The sequence below is a fragment of the Schistocerca cancellata genome, chromosome 2, assembly GCF_023864275.1.
Source record: "Schistocerca cancellata isolate TAMUIC-IGC-003103 chromosome 2, iqSchCanc2.1, whole genome shotgun sequence".
NCBI lineage: Eukaryota > Metazoa > Arthropoda > Insecta > Orthoptera > Acrididae > Schistocerca > Schistocerca cancellata.
In genome coordinates this window covers 102,330,661-102,348,182 of record NC_064627.1, presented here as the reverse complement: position 1 = coordinate 102,348,182, position 17,522 = coordinate 102,330,661, and the positions used below count along the sequence as shown (strand labels likewise).

At 38.3% G+C, this 17,522-nt stretch overlaps 1 protein-coding gene across 1 annotated transcript in view; it reads right to left on the bottom strand.

The window, feature by feature from the left end:
- LOC126161364 (dynein axonemal heavy chain 7) overlaps positions 1-17,522 on the bottom strand; it is a 1,035,864-nt gene that overhangs the window by 46,909 nt on the left and 971,433 nt on the right. Inside the window, exon 58 of the mRNA XM_049917134.1 lies at positions 4,754-4,771. Within this exon, the coding sequence (XP_049773091.1) occupies positions 4,754-4,771 (18 nt within the window). The remainder of the gene's footprint in view (positions 1-4,753; positions 4,772-17,522) is intronic.

Here is a 17,522-nt window from a genome sequence, read left to right as displayed (position 1 = left end):
AGAATAATACCTGGAGCTCACTATTTAAGGAACTCGGAATATTGATAGTACCTTCACAGTACACATATTCACTTATGAAATTTGTTATTAATAACCCATCCTAATTCATAACTAATAGCAAAGAGCCATGGCCCTTGCCATTGGTGGGGAGACTTGTGTGCCTCAGTGATACAGATAGCTCTACTGTTGGTGCAACCACAATGGAGGGGTATCTGTTGAGAGGCCAGACGGATGTATGGTTCCTGAAGAGGAGCAGCAGCCTTTTCAGTAGTTGCAGAGGCAACAGTCTGGATGATTGACTGATCAGGCCTTGTAATATTAACCAAAACAGCCTTGCTGTGCTGGTACTGTGAATGGCTGAAAGCAAGGGGAAACTACAGCTGTAATTTTTCCCGAGGGCATGCAGCTTTACTGTAGGGTTAAATGATGATATTATGTTATTGGGTAAAATATTCTGGAGGTAAAATAGTCCCCTATTTGGATCTCCAGTGTGGAGACTACTCAGGAGGATGTCGTTATCAGGAGAAACAAAACTGGCATTCTGCGGACCAGAGCGTGGAATATCAGATCCCTTAATCGGGCAGGTAGGTTAGAAAATTTAAAAAGGAAAATGGATAGATTAAAGTTAGATATAGTGGGAATTAGTGAAGCTCAGTGTCAGGAGGAACAAGACTTCTGGCCAGGTGAGCACAGGGTTACAAATTCAAAATCAAATATGGGTAATGCAGGAGTAGGTTTAACAATGAGTAAAAAAATAGGAGTGCAGGTAAGCTACTATGAACAATATAGTGAACGCATTAGTGTAGCCAAGACAGACGTGAAGCACAAGCCTACCACAGAAGTACAAGTATATCTACCAACTAGCAGTGCATATGACAAAGAGATTGCAGAAATGTATGATGAGATAAAAGAAATTATTCGGAAAGGGAAGGGAGATGAAAATTTAATAGTCATGGGGGATTGGGATTCGACAGTAGGAAAAACAAGAGAAGGAAAAGTAGTAGGTGAATATGGAATGAGGGTAAGGAATGTAAGAGTAAGCCACCTGGTAGAATTTTGCAAAGATCATAACATAATTACAGCTAACACTTGGTTTAAGAATCGTGAAAGAAGGTTGTATACATGAAAGAGGCCTAGAGACACTGGACAATTTCAGATGGATTATGTAATGGTAAGACAGAGATTTAGGAACCAGGTTTTAAATTGTAAGACATTTCCAGGGGCAGATGTGGACTCTGACCAGAATTTATTGGTTATGAACTGTAGACTAAAACTGAGGAAACTGCAAAAAGGTAGGAATTTAAGGAGATGAGACCTGGATAAACTGAAAGAACCAGAGGTTGTACAGAGTTTTGGAGAGAGCATTATGGAACAACTGACAAGAAAGGGGGAAAGAAATACAGTAGAAGAAGAATGGGTAGCTTTGAGAGATGAAACAGTGAGGGCAGCAGAGGATCAAGTAGGTAAAAAGATGAGAGCTAGTAGAAATCCTTGGGTAACAGAAGAGATATTGAATTTAACTGATGAAAGGAGAAAATATAAAAATGCAGTAAATGAAGCAGGCAAAAAGGAATACAAACATCTCAAAAATGAGATTGACAGGAAGTGCAACATGGCTAAGCACTGATGGCTAAAGGATAAATGTAAGGATGTAGAGGCAAAAAGCACTAGGGGTAAGATAGAGGCTGCTTACAGGAAAATTAAGGAGAACTTTGGAGAAAAGAGAACCACCTGAATGAATATCAAGAGCTCAGTTGGAAAACCAGTACCAAGCAAAGAAGGGAAAGCAGGAAGGTGGAAGGTGGAAGGAGTATATGGAAGGTTTATACAAGGGCGATGTACTTGAGGGCAATATTTACGGAGGTGGAAGAGGATGTAGATAAAGATGAAATGGGAGATATGATACTGCGTGAATAGACAGAGCACTGAAAAACTAAACTGAAAGAAGGCCCCAGGAGTAGACAACATTCCATTAGAACTACTGATAGCCTTGGGAGAGCCAGTCCTGAGAAAACTCTTCCATCTGGTGTGAAAGACATATGAGACAGGCAAAATATCCTCAGACTTCAAGAAGAATATAATAATTCCAATCCCAAAGAAAGTAGGTATTGACAAGTGTGAAAATTACCAAATTATCAGTTTAATAAGTCACAGCTGCAAAATACTAACTTGAATTCTTTACAGATGAATGGAAAAACTGGCAGAAGCCAACCTCAGTGAAGGACAGTTTGGATTCTGTAGAAATCTTGGAATATGTGAGACAATACTGACCCTATGACTTATCTTAGAAGATAGATAAAGGAAAGGCAAATCTACTTTTCTGGTATTTGTAGACTTACATAATGCTTTTGACAATGTTGACTGGAAAACTCTCTTTCAAATTCTGAAGGTGGCAGGGGTCAAATACAGGGAGCAAAAGGCTATTTAGAATTTGCACAGGAACCAGATGGCAGTGATAAGAGTTGAGGGGCATGAAAGGGAAGCAGTGGTTTGGAAGGGAGTGAGACAGGTTTGTAGCCTATCCCTCATGTTATTCACTCTATATAGTGAGCAACCCCCCCATGAACCATGGGCCTTGCCGCTGGTGGGGAGGCTTGCGTGCCTCAGCGATACAGATGGCCGTACCGTAGGTGCAACCACAACGGAGGGGTATCTGTTGAGAGGCCAGACAAACATGTGGTTCCTGAAGAGGGGCAGCAGCCTTTTCAGTAGTTGCAGGGGCAACAGTCTGGATGATTGACTGATCTGGCCTTGTAACATTAACCAAAACGGCCTTGCTGTGCTGGTACTGCGAACGGCTGAAAGCAAGGGGAAACTACAGCCGTAATTTTTCCCGAGGACATGCAGCTCTACTGTATGATTAAATGATGATGGCGTCCTCTTGGGTAAAATATTCCGGAGGTAAAATAGTCCCCCATTCGGATCTCCGGGCGGGGACTACTCAGGAGGACGTCGTTATCAGGAGAAAGAAAACTGGCGTTCTACGGATCGGAGCGTGGAATGTCAGATCCCTTAATCGGGCAGGTAGGTTAGAAAATTTAAAAAGGGAGATGGATAGGTTAAAGTTAGATATAGTGGGAATTAGTGAAGTTCGGTGGCAGGAGGAACAAGACTTTTGGTCGGGTGATTACAGGGTTATAAATACAAAATCAAATAGGGGTAATGCAGGAGTAGGTTTAATAATGAATAAAAAAATAGGAGTGCGGGTTAGCTACTACAAACAGCATAGTGAACGCATTATTGTGGCCAAGATAGACACAAAGCCCATGCCTACTACAGTAGTACAAGTTTATATGCCAACTACCTCTGCAGATGATGAAGAAATAGATGAAATGTATGACGAGACAAAAGAAATTATTCAGGTAGTGAAAGGAGACGAAAATTTAATAGTCATGGGTGACTGGAATTCGTCAGTAGGAAAAGGGAGAGAAGGAAACATAGTAGGTGATTATGGATTGGGGGGAAGGAATGAAAGAGGAAGCCGCCTTGTAGAATTTTGCACAGAGCATAACTTAATCATAGCCAACACTTGGTTCAAGAATCATAAAAGAAGGTTGTATACCTGGAAGAATCCTGGAGATACTAGTAGGTATCAGATAGATTATATAATGGTAAGACAGAGATTTAGGAACCAGGTTTTAAATTGTAAGACATTTCCTGGGGCAGATGTGGATTCTGACCACAATCTATTGGTTCTGAACTGCAGATTGAAACTGAAGAAACTGCAAAAAGGCGGGAATTTAAGGAGATGGGACCTGGATAAACTGAAAGAACCAGAGGTTGTACAGAGTTTCAGGGAGAGCATAAGGGAACAATTGACAGGAATGGGGGAAAGAAATACAGTAGAAGAAGAATGGGTAGCTCTGAGGGATGAAGTAGTGAAGGCAGCAGAGGATCAAGTAGGTAAAAAGACGAGGGCTAATAGAAATCCTTGGGTAACAGAAGAAATATTGAATTTAATTGATGAAAGGAGAAAATATAAAAATGCAGTAAATGAAGCAGGCAAAAAGGAATACAGACGTCTCAAAAATGATATCGACAGGAAGTGCAAAATGGCTAAGCAGGGATGGCTAGAGGACAAATGTAAGGATGTAGAGGCTTGTCTCACTAGGGGTAAGATAGATACTGCCTACAGGAAAATTAAAGAGACCTTTGGAGAGAAGAGAACCACTTGTATGAATATCAAGAGCTCAGATGGCAACCCAGTTCTAAGCAAAGAAGGGAAGGCAGAAAGGTGGAAGCAGTATATAGAGGGTTTATACAAGGGCGATGTACTTGAGGACAATATTATGGAAACGGAAGAGGATGTAGATGAAGACGAAATGGGTGATAAGATACTGCGTGAAGAGTTTGACAGAGCACTGAAAGACCTGAGTCGAAACAAGGCCCCGGGAGTAGACAACATTCCATTTGAACTACTGATGGCCTCGGGAGAGCCAGTCATGACAAAACTCTACCATCTGGTGAGCATGATGTATGAGACAGGCGAAATACCCTCAGACTTCAAGAAGAATATAATAATTCCTATCCCAAAGAAAGCAGGTGTTGACAGATGTGAAAATTACCGAACTATCAGTTTAATAAGTCACAGCTGCAAAATACTAACGCGAATTCTTTACAGACGAATGGAAAAACTGGTAGAAGCCGACCTCGGGGAAGATCAGTTTGGATTCCGTAGAAATGTTGGCACACGTGAGGCAATACTGACCTTACGACTTATCTTAGAAGAAAGATTAAGAAAAGGCAAACCTACGTTTCTAGCATTTGTAGACTTAGAGAAAGCTTTTGACAATGTTAACTGGAATACTCTCTTTCAAATTCTGAAGGTGGCAGGGGTAAAATACAGGGAACGAAAGGCTATTTACAGTTTGTACAGAAACCAGATGGCAGTTATAAGAGTCGAGGGGCATGAAAGGGAAGCAGTGGTTGGGAAAGGAGTAAGACAGGGTTGTAGCCTCTCCCCGATGTTATTCAATCTGTATATTGAGCAAGCAGTAAAGGAAACAAAAGAAAAATTCGGAGTAGGTATTAAAATTCATGGAGAAGAAGTAAAAAATTTGAGGTTCGCCGATGACATTGTAATTCTGTCAGAGACAGCAAAGGACTTGGAAGAGCAGTTGAACGGAATGGACAGTGTCTTGAAAGGAGGATATAAGATGAACATCAACAAAAGCAAAACGAGGATAATGGAATGTAGTCAAATTAAGTCGGGTGATGCTGAGGGAATTAGATTAGGAAATGAGACACTTAAAGTAGTAAAGGAGTTTTGCTATTTAGGGAGTAAAATAACCGATGATGGTCGAAGTAGAGAGGATATAAAATGTAGACTGGCAATGGCAAGGAAAGCGTTTCTCAAGAAGAGGAATTTGTTAACATCGAGTATAGATTTAAGTGTCAGGAAGTCGTTTCTGAAAATATTTGTATGGAGTGTAGCCATGTATGGAAGTGAAACATGGACGATAACTAGTTTGGACAAGAAGAGAATAGAAGCTTTCGAAATGTGGTGCTACAGAAGAATGCTGAAGATAAGGTGGGTAGATCACGTAACTAATGAGGAGGTATTGAATAGGATTGGGGAGAAGAGAAGGTTGTGGCACAACTTGACTAGAAGAAGGGATCGGTTGGTAGGACATGTTTTGAGGCATCAAGGGATCACAAATTTAGCATTGGAGGGCAGTGTGGAGGGTAAAAATCGTAGAGGGAGACCAAGAGATGAATACACTAAGCAGATTCAGAAGGATGTAGGTTGCAGTAGATACTGGGAGATGAAGAAGCTTGCACAGGATAGAGTAGCATGGAGAGCTGCATCAAACCAGTCTCAGGACTGAAGACCACAACAACATAGTGAGCAAGCAGTAAAATAAACAAAAGAAAAATTTGGAGTAGCAATTAAAATCCACAGAGAAGAAATAAAAACTTTGAGGTTTGCTGATGACCTTGTAATTCTGCCAGAGACAGCAAAGGACATGGAAGAGCAGTTTAACGGAATGGACAGTGTCTTGAAAGGAGGCTATAAGATGAACATCAACAAGAACAAAACAGGGATTAGTAGTCAAATTAAATCAGGTGATGCTGAAGGAATTATATTAGGAAATGAGACACTTAAAGTAGTAAATGAGTTGTGCTATTTGTGAAGCAAAATAACTGATGATGGTCGAAGTAAAGAGGATATAAAAAGAAGACTGGCAATGGCAAGGAAAGCATTTCTGAAGAAAAGAAGTTTGTTAACACTGAGTTTAGATTTAAGTGTCAGGAAGTCTTTTCTGAAAGAATTTGTATGGAGTGTAACTATATATGGAAGTGAAACATGGACAGTAAATAGTTTAGACAAGAAGAAAATATATGCTTTTGAAATGTGGTGCTGCAGAAGAATGCTGAAGATTAGATGGGTAGATCACATAACAGAATTGGGGAGAACAGGAATTTGTGGCACAACTTGACTAGAAGAAGGGATTGGTTGGCAGGACATGTTCTAAGGCATCAAGGGATCACCAATTTAGTACTAGATGGCAACGTGGAGGGTAAAAATCATAGAGGGAGATCAAGAGATGAATACACTAAGCAGATTCAGAAAGATGTAGGTTGCAATAGGTACTTGGAGATGAAGAAGCTTGCACACGATAGAGTAGCATGGAGAGCTGTGTCAAACCAGTCTCTGGACTGAAGACCACAACAACAGCAAAGTGTACAGCTACAACACTAGAAGAAAAGATGATCATTATTCCGGCTTAAATCTGATTTTGGTGCAGAAAGGAGTGAACTATTCTGCCACAAAAATCTTTGGTCATTTGCTGTCAAATTGCATTAAAAGTCTGACAGATAGCCAACCATCATTTAACAACAAATTTAAAAAAAATTCTGAATGGCAACTCCTTCTACTCAATAGATGAAATTTTTAGATATGAATTAGTAACTGTAAAAAAATAAGAATTAATATCATGTAAAGAACACTAATATTAAACTGACATGTTGCACATCATTATAGAATGTAGTTTTCATGATCTATGGAACAAGTATTAATGTAATGTTATGTCATGATGTTCCTTGAGCATACCCCCCTCTTATTTATTCATGGTGTGTTGAGAATTCAGTACACTTCACTATGTATTAAGACATAACAAAGGTTGTTTCATTTGTATTCCTTTGTCTTAATTTGAGTTCCATAAACCTTTATGAATAGGTTATGGGCCCAGTTAAATCACAAAATTTCACCACAGAAGTTTATTACTCCTTTCATTTGATATGTGATTAAACTCATTTCATAAATCATTTTTGTGCTGTATTGGATATAGGAATCACTAGAAGCATCATGAAATTTGATGGATTGAACTTCCAGCTATGGAAATATAAACTTCAACTTTGTTTAACACCTGTAGCATTCAAGATGTGCTAGATGGCCAGAGGGCAAAACCTCAGGATTTCAAGATGTTGGCTGAAAAACTGTGGGTAAAAAACAATGCTTATGCCATGTGTTGCATTGTGACTACTATCAAGTACTTGCGACTCAAATTTTTGATAACGTGCACCACTGTTTTTGATAACGTGCACCACTGTTCATGAAATGTGGGAGAAACTGTTCACAATTCGTGAACAAAATCTCTCTCATGAAAAACTTCCATGAATACTAATCAAGACGAGTGATCCAGTGTCACAGCATATTGCAAAAATAAAAAACAATGTGAGTCAACTCAAGGTCGTGGGTGAAACAGTGGCAAACACAGCAACTGTGGCCAAGATCCTCGGAAGATTTCTGAGAAAGTTCCATGCCCTAGCCTTGCTCTGGGACAATGGGCCCAGGGATCATTGAATGATTCTGAAACTCTAAGAACAGCTCATCGCCAAAGAAAAATGACTGAACAACATGGAGGAGGAATCCAGTGTCCTGTCAGTGACTTCATTTCAAGGCTGGAAGAAAGAGCAAACAGGCACAAGGAAGAAGAACCTGAATCAGGTAAAGTCAAGAGGAAAATTTTCTTGCTGGACCTGTGGGAAGTAAGCCCATCTGTCAAGAAATTGCCATTCTTAGAAGAAGAATTATAGCAAGCAAAATAGAGATAATGTAAATGTGTTTGTTCTTACCAATGGAGGGTCATTTGATAAAGGTTTTCTAGAGTATGCTGACTGCTGACATAAGCCATATCTGGATTACTGACTTGACAGCACATCACTTTTCCGTAATTCAAACCACTGAAATTTTACTTGGATGTAATGCAAAATGCAAAGCAAATAGTTTCATATCAATTAAAATAAAGTAATTTGTCAATGGGCAGTGGGAAGATATACAAATTGACAAAATGCTGTGTGCCCCAAAAATAAGGAAGAATTTTATTTATGTTCAAATCCACAAGGGTCCATTGTGCAGTGAACATTATATTTTCAGGAAGGAAGAACAGTGATCAGTCACAAACAATCTGAATTTCATTGCAGATCAGTTTAGTTGCTGGACTACTGTATAGTTGAAACTGATGTGTAATAAAATTCAGATTGTGACTGATCACTGTTCTTCCTTCCCAAACGAAAAATTTGTTTTCTGTCAGCAACTGTACAATGACATGTTTTGAGGCGAGATTTTCTGATAAGTTTGTTAACATTTCTCATTATGGATGTGTCACTGCCCAAGGAATAAAACAAGAAAATGAAATTTGCAGACTATTTTTTGTACCAAACACCCAACGTGACATGAATTTGTCAACCGTGAATAACCTCAAAACCTGGCGCAAAAGATTGGGTCTATAAATGTCAAACTGATTGCAAATTCGATAAAAAAAATCTCAACAAGGGAATAGAGATGTCTGTGTGGAGTCATCCATTTGCAAAGTGTCAATGTGAGAAATTCAGAAACTGGCAGTTTTATACACAGCAATGTATGGAGACCAATGCAGGTCATATCACTCAGTGAGGCAAAATATTTTGAAATATTCATGAATAATGCATTTGATTTTTGTCATGTCTATTTCTTGAGAAATAAATTTGATATTTTTTTATTGTTTCAGGGAATTTGAGAAGATGATTTTGACCAGGCTATCCAAAACTATAAAGAGCCTGGGGATTGATCAAGGGGTGGAATACGTGGACAAGAACATGAAGAACTATCTCATCAGTTGTGGGATAGCACTTGAGGCAATGGCACCATATAATCCTCAACAAAACAGGGAGGCAGAACATGAAAACAGGACCACTGTTGAGTCCACAAAGTCCATGTCCATTTGGCCAAATATTCCAAAAATTCAGTTGGTGGAGGCAGTTAATATCACTGTCTGTATACTGAATAAGATTTCTTTCAGAAAAGGAAGAAATGTGACACTATACGAACTATGATCAGACAGGAAACCCTAGTGAAGACTTTTGGAGCAGAACCATTCATCCATGTTCCTAAACTGTTCCATAAGAAGTCAGATCTGAGCACCAAGGAAGTGATCTCGTTCAGGTAGCAGGGAGATTCTTACCTTTTTTGACCAAGAAAAAGAAAATCATCAAATCCCACAACGTGAATTTCAGTGAGGGAATCATGAGCATCCATGAATCTATTTTGAAGCAGGATTGTGTTGATGTACATAATTTGTTCCCTATTTTGGACTAACGCCAAAGAATCAGAAGGCAATGATGGAGAACATGATGTTGAGCCACTGGCTGAAGATGACAGAACAGCACAAGGAGAAGGGATTGAGATCCAAAATAACCACACATAGATTGATAGCAGTCTTACAGGTTTATGTGACAGGAACCAGGTTCAATCCCCAGCCGGGTATGATGAGAACTATGCAGATTGTCTTGAGCCAAACATTTTTGAAGAGGAAACGCAGGCCCAGGCAAAGACAAATGTTCCAAGGGAAAAGGAGTATCTGGACACTTTCACAAAACCATTGAACAAAGATAGATTTTCGATGTTATGAACAAGCTTGAATATTGTCAGAAATAGATTTTAAGATGATCAAACAGTGGCAGTGTTGAAACTGAAATGTTATTTCACTTTTAAAACCTACCCACCTAGGATACTGATGGTGCTCCAGTTGCATTTCTTTTGGTGTTCTCTGGATGTAGCTCCATTTTATTTTTTCACTGCCTGTCCATCATTCACTACACTTTGCTTTGTGTTTATGTAATGAAAGTTGTTGTTCTTCATTCCTCTGTCTGAATTTGATTTCCAAAAAATAAAATGTCTGTCACATTAAGCTCATTTGAATTAATAAGTTTGAAAAGGGTGCACTCTCATATGTGAAATTGTGGAAGGTAAACTGAGAGTAGGAACAAGTTTTTGAGATCTTTGGTGCATGTTTTTGCCATTACACGAACAGAGAGAAAGTCTCCAACCAAATCATTCACCATCTTCTCATGAGCAAATACTGTGTATTCTGTCAATAATTCAACCACTGATGTATATACACCACAAGCTCCACAGACTGGTGGTTCTTCCCAATGGGAAAGGGATTCACATGTCATGCGACAGTTCCTGTTTAGAGGCATATTATGAAGACTTCATCTGACTGTAGTCTCTGGAAGGTGTGATGTATAAATTTTCGGTGCCTACAGTGTCACGTCTTTCAGTGTCACACAAATTTTTATTTTTAAAGGGGATCACTTACGACTATTTCCATGGGTTCGCCCCTCAAATTCCTCCCTCATATCACAAAATTTTCGTCTGATGTAGTACAAACTGAAAAAATAAATTCCTTTTAAAGCACAGTTTCGTATATAATTTATATTCAAAACCTTACACCTGTGTCACAGAACAAATTCTACATCGAGAATACTTTACACAAGTTTAAGGGAAGAAATGATTCCAATAATTATTATAGTATTTAAAGAACATCAAAATATGAACAGGCTGAAATGAATAAACAATACATGAGACTATGTTAATCAATTCAACTGTAAAAAGCTAATGACCATATTATTAGCAAAATTACAAATATGCAAAAGTGAAATGCCAAAATGAGCACTTCTCAATTGGGAGTAAATCAAAACAATCAGAATGGCTGAAAGAGAGCACAATAACATGACCCATAAACGAATAAGAGCTAAGCAACTAAGCAAATAAGAGACTAGGCAAAAATGAGATGCCAACAAAATGAGAGCTGGCCGAACTCCGTAGGCACTTATATAGGGTTGCGCTCATGGCGGCACCTCGCGGCCCGTACACAATACGCGTGCCTGCGACCGCAAAGCACTCTTACCACTTGCGGCGGCGTCTAGCAGCCCGTACGCAAGTTGTGGGATTGCTGTCGCAGGTCAACCCTTAATCTATGATGTTACAAAGGATCTACACCACAGACACATATTAGAGTTTGATTGATCTAAACTTTAATGCATCACTTACAATCAGAATTCCTTCTACTGACGCACAATGCTGCTCCTTAACACAGTGAGACTATGACTATCAGTGAGATCTCAGATTGTGTTAACACTACAGGCTTCCTTGCATGTCAAATAAGCTATTTATTTTCCTGAATCTCTATGTTTCTGCCACTCAGAAGAATGACGACTCCTTTCCTTGGTTTTTCAAGGAAAATAATATTAGCAAATGACTGCTTAAATGCTTCACATCTGTGTATGGTCTAATTACTCTGTCTTATCTTTGTTGCCCCTTTGAAGTGATACATAGGGTATTTCAAGAGTCCACACTTCATACAGTTCCTTGAAATTTTGTATTTATGCTTTCACAGCATACCAGACATCTGTCTTCAAGCACCTTCAGGTTCAGGTTTTCTGGTGGGTCTGTGATGATCTCACATAAGTCAAACAAATGTGCCATGAGTCAAGCAAACATACTTTGTACATGTTCAATATCCCCTGTTAGTCTTAGTTACCATGAGTCCTGCATGCTTGAGCAAATTTCTAGGATAACTTACACAAGCGTATGCAAACAGTCTTCTATGTAGATGGTATTTTTCCACAATCCAGCTGATGAACCAAAGTCCATCCCCTCCTTTACTTCCAGCTGAGAATGTGTTACTGTCCCCACAAGTTGTTAAACCCAAGCATTTGTATGAGTTTCTTGATTCCAAATGTGGCTCACTAAAATCATTGTCATAGACCAAATGTTTTCGCATGTTCTGAGTACATAACATTTCATTTGACATTTCATTTCAAGCTAACTGTCTTTGCTCAACTTTCAAATCATAAGATGTGAATAGATATTTGTGCACATTTTTGAGATAGTAAATTAGAGGTAACTGTCTCACCTACAAATAGCCTGTGGTAATTATTAATATTTTTGAAACATCATCAACACACAACAGAACAGTAAGGGCCTCAACACACTTCACACATGGCTCAAATGACACACAAACTTCATTCGATGCCCCATATGATCAGATTTCCATTAATAAGCATTAGTATTGTATTGAGTAAAATGATTTTATAAAGTCAACAAATACTGCACCCACCTGAATGATTTGGCCCATAGCTTTCAGAATGTCATGCATGAAAAGGTTGGGCCTGTGTTTTTGGAATCTATGATGTTTGGCACATATTTACTTATTTATTAACTCTTTTTTTCTGTAATATCACTGAGTGCTACAAATACTTCACATGTCAAATACTTTGTAATTTTATACAAACTTTGCAAGTTAAAATGGTACATGAATTATACATCTGCTATACAGTAATCCTAAATCTACAATTAGCTCTCACCTCATACGTTTAAATAAAATATGTGTGAGTAGAAACTGTGTACAATACAGTATTTTACAATTCTGTAGATTCACTGACAGAGTATAAGCAATGGCACACTAAAGATGACTATAAGGATTGTTTAAAGAGTTTTACAACAGTGATGGTTTTTATGTTCTCAAGGATTTTGTTAAAAGCTTCCTATTCATATGAAATGTGCCATTCTAGCACTATACAGTACTGGTATGAGTTTTGTGAAAGTTTTTGTTCAGCGTGGTATACATGTTTGTGAACATCACAGTTTCTTTTCAGTCTTTTGTCTTTGTCGGTTAAATGTGTAACAGAATAGGAGTATTTGTCTGATATGTGTGTATGACTGAGAAAGTATATTGAGTGCTGTGAAAGCAGATTTGCATTGTGCCCTTATTTTACCTCTACCGTATTTACTCGAATCTAAGCCACACTCGAATCTAAGCCGCACCTGAAAAATGAGACTCAAAATAAAGGAAAAAAAAAAAAATTCCCGAATCTAAGCCGCACCTGAAATTTGAGACTCGAAATTCAAGGGGAGAGAAAAGTTTTACGCCGCACCTCCAAATAGAAACAAAGTTGGTCCATTGTAATATGAGACACAATTTAGGTCGAATGAATGACGATACAGCTACAGTAGTTTGGTTCGAGTCATAAGCTTAGCAGTTAAGCTTTACCAGGTAGTCATTGCTATGTGTCAGGCTCTCCGTCCGTATTTATACGGGTACCCTTCCTTTTTCACGTGCTTCGTCTGGTTTGAATCGATTGCTTATTTTGCTTTGATCTCATAAGTGCCGTTTTCTTTGTTATCGGTGTTTACGTCAGTCACTCTAAGCTGAAAATGCATTACTGTACAGTATCATGCATTGTTTGTCGCATTCTGATAGTGCGTGTTTACGGCCTCTCGCCGCTCGCGGCATGGCTTGCTTTTGTGCGCGCTACCGCCGCTTACAATTAAAAAAAAGAGAGGAATCGTCTCATTAGCGAAACAATGGCAAGAGACTGCTATTTGTTGTTACTTACACTGCTGCTTTCTTTGATAATGATCAACAAGAACCAAATAATAGACTGCGTATGATACAACATGTTCTGAATGAGAGTTAGGTGAAAATTTTTCTCCGTTTGAAAATCTTTGCGCCCGCTTCTTTAGTACATCAAATTCTGCACAGAAATTAGAGTCATCTTAGATTTAAAAATCTAGTCAGTTGCCGTGCTTCATTTCTGACTGTATCACTATTAGGCATAAGAATAATACGAATATAAACATGACACGATACGTATATTCTTCCGCGTTGTCTCACTCAAGTTTCGTTGTTTATTAGGCAGACAGGATTTAAATGAGATAGCAGCAAACACAAAAGAATACATGGCAAAATGTTTATATTCGTATTATTCTTATGGTGAAGAGAATACTGCATGTGATTCACATTTCATCAGGTTCCTATTAGCAACCATCTATTCTCACAGGTAGGAAAAAATTCAGAACGTAGAGTTGGCCATATTGACAAACATCCCAAACAGTCTTGCCAGTCGGATTTTAGTACGACATTTAAATTGTGCTACATTCGAAGATGAACAATACGGAATTTGTATTTGCTTCGTTGGATAATGTATGAAAATGCAGTGGTCGAAACTCGGGGCGGAGAAAAAAAGCTCGTCTTTCACTTTTTTTTTTTAATTTATTTACTGACGCAGAGGTTTTGGCACCCGTATTTATCTTTGTGCCTACAAGGCATGCCTGTGTAGTGCTACATATATTCGACGGCAGAAGTTAGTTGTGGCGGCACCTACCAACATTTTTCTGAACTTCCGCTTGCTTTGCACTCGATTCTAAGCCGCAGGCGGTTTTTTGGATTACAAAAACTGGAAAAAAAGTGCGGCTTAGATTTGAGTAAATACACAGTACTGGTATGAGTTTTGTGAAAGTTTTTGTGCAGCGTGGTATACATGTTTGTGAACATCACAGTTTCTTTTCAGTCTTTTGTCTTTGTCGGTTTAAATGTGTAACAGAAAAGGAGTATTTGTCTGATATGTGTGTATGACTGAGAAAGTATATTGAGTGCTGTGAAAGCAGATTTGCATTGTGACCTTATTTTACCTCTATCCATTATCCTAAAGGCCATGTTCTGCATTGTAAAAGTACTATATGATACTGGAGATTTTGGCAGAGTATTATACTGCAGTTTAGATGGGACTGAATGTAGACATAGTAGACACTTGTAATTGTTTCCATATTGGTACAAGGTTCTGAGTGCTCAAGACATTACAACCATTATCAATTTTGCATCCCTATATCCAGAAATTTTTTTCCAAGCTTCTTAGCACTGATTCATTCTTGGTTGAAATGGTAGGTTTATGTGCATCCCTAATCTGATGAGTTTGGAAGTTCGGTATTTCAATATTATTGTTATTTATGATTAACTGGTTATCATGTGTCCTTCAGTTAATTTTCTTAATGACAGATTTTACCAACTGCTGTAATGTCTCGCCTATCTTGAAATTAAGTAAAACAATTGTATCACCAGTTAATAAGATAGTTAAATGATCATTCACATTTAGACTCTGTTCCTTATATATGGGAGAAATAGAAGGTTCCATAAGCATGGAGGAGGTCACTCTGTTCTAGATGTCTGCATTCAGAATTTATTATAACATTCAACAATGGACAGATTTCATTGTCACTAAGTGGTAGTTTTGTGGGTTACTTCCACAAGCCTTCTTGTAGACAAATGTGATGTGAACTTTCTTCCAACAAAAGAGAACAATTTTTGTATGAGGAATGCATCACATATTATTTTACGAAATGGGTTTAATGTGGGTTCAAGTTCTACACAGAAACTGATAGGGATTCCTTTAGCCCCTCTGGTCTTGTCCAATGATAGTCAATTCAGTTATCACTCAGTGACAATGACACAAATATTTGCATCACTTATCTTTGCTGTGGTGTGAGATTTAAATAGGGGCAGAAGTCCTTTGTGGTGAATGTTTGAAACCAGACATCAGCATTTCTGCTTTTGCATCATCAGTTTAAACTCCTGCGTTATCAGAGTGTGTCTGGACACTAACTTTAGAGCAAGTGGCACCTTTTACTCAAGACCAAAATTGCTTTGGGGTTTGATAGTGCTCTGTTTTATAAGACTCTGATATGGTAATCAATAACACTTTAATTCATTGACCTTTTGATAGCTAAATGTGTTCCAGCCACTTTGAACCTTTGCAAATCTTGGGGAGAGACATATCAGTAAGTTGACATATTTTGCATATTTTCATTCAGTAATGTCTTATGGAATAATGTTCTAAGGTAACTCAGCTAAGAAACAAAATGTTCATTGCTCAAAAATGTGCTGTAAGAATAATATGTGGTGCTCATACATGTTCATCTCATAGACAACTGTTTAAGGAGTTAGGCACTTTGACTACTGCCTCATGTATATTTACTCCCTCATGAAGTTTGCAGTAAATATCAACTGCATTTCAGAGGAACAATGACATACAAGAAAAAAATGGCATTCATTACTCCACATCAAGGCTGTTTTCAGCACAAGAAATAACGTACAAAGCTGGCACCAAAATTTTTGATCACTCACTCAATAATGTAAAATGTCTGACAGACTTGAAAACAAACTGTAAAAGTTTTTCCTTTGCAACTCCTTTTGTTCCATAGAAAAATTCCTATTTTTGTAACATGTAAAAGATGGAGGGTAGGAGCTTCTAACTAACAAAAGTATTGGAAAAAAGGACAAAAGGAAACAATTATTGTAAATGGTCAGCATATAGCCATATTTAAATATGAATGTGTAATGTGAATGTAAAAAGACTTGTTCCACATCATCATGATTGATCAGACAAATGGTCCATAGAACATTAAATTGTCTAACTAACCAACCAACTTCCAATCAGCTTATCTGTGTATACAGTCATACGCTTTTTTTAAATCTATTGTACCACAGTCACTGTATTGTAAGCCTAACTTCAGGGCCTGCAATGGTTGCAATGTACACTTTTCAACTATCACACTGCAGGCAGCCCAGCACACACTTGTGATCAGTATCTGTGTGAATGCTGCACAAGTGAGATGTACCAGTGCATATTTTGAACAGCTGGCAATTGCTTCTGTGGAGTTCCATCATTACTGCTTGAGTCCTAGTACGGATATGTGACATTTAGTCATTTGTGATGGTCTCAGTAGCAAATCTGCTCTCATAAATATGATGGAAATGTCTAAGATGGAACAAGTTAAGAATAGGAGGAATTTTGCTGTGGTAAATGCATTAAGGAAAACATACAAGTTACTGAAGCACAAGACATGGAAATCTCAAATACTGTTTGTGGAAAGATGCTGTTGTGAATGTCACAGATACTTGATAATATAGTCTTTCCATTTTTCATTGGTGAAGCACGGATAAGGAACACTGAACAGCCATAATCACAGCAATATGCATGGCTTTAGGGAATACATATGTCTATAAAAGTAAAAATCTAGTGATCTGTGCAGTAACTGCCTTTTCCTAACCTATTGACATCCCATAATATCACATGAAGCAAAAGTAAGACTTAAGAAACCTTCTCTTTAATTCTGCACAGTTGACTTTTGGTCATTTGAATTATCCAAGAAAAGAGTGCTATATATTGGTGGTGCTTCTGGAACTTGTGTCTAGTATACTGCATACCTAGTTCCACAGTACCCTGGCACTAGTCAGTGCTGTGCAGTGCCTGAGTGCCAAAGAGAAAACAGTGCAGAAAGTGCTGTGAAAGCAGCACAGACCAGCACAATGCTGGACCCTGGCACACAAATATCAAAGAAGATATTTATACCCTCTCTGAAGTCTGACTTACCTTAAGTACTAGATCCTATTAAGCATGCAAAGAGAAAATAATGT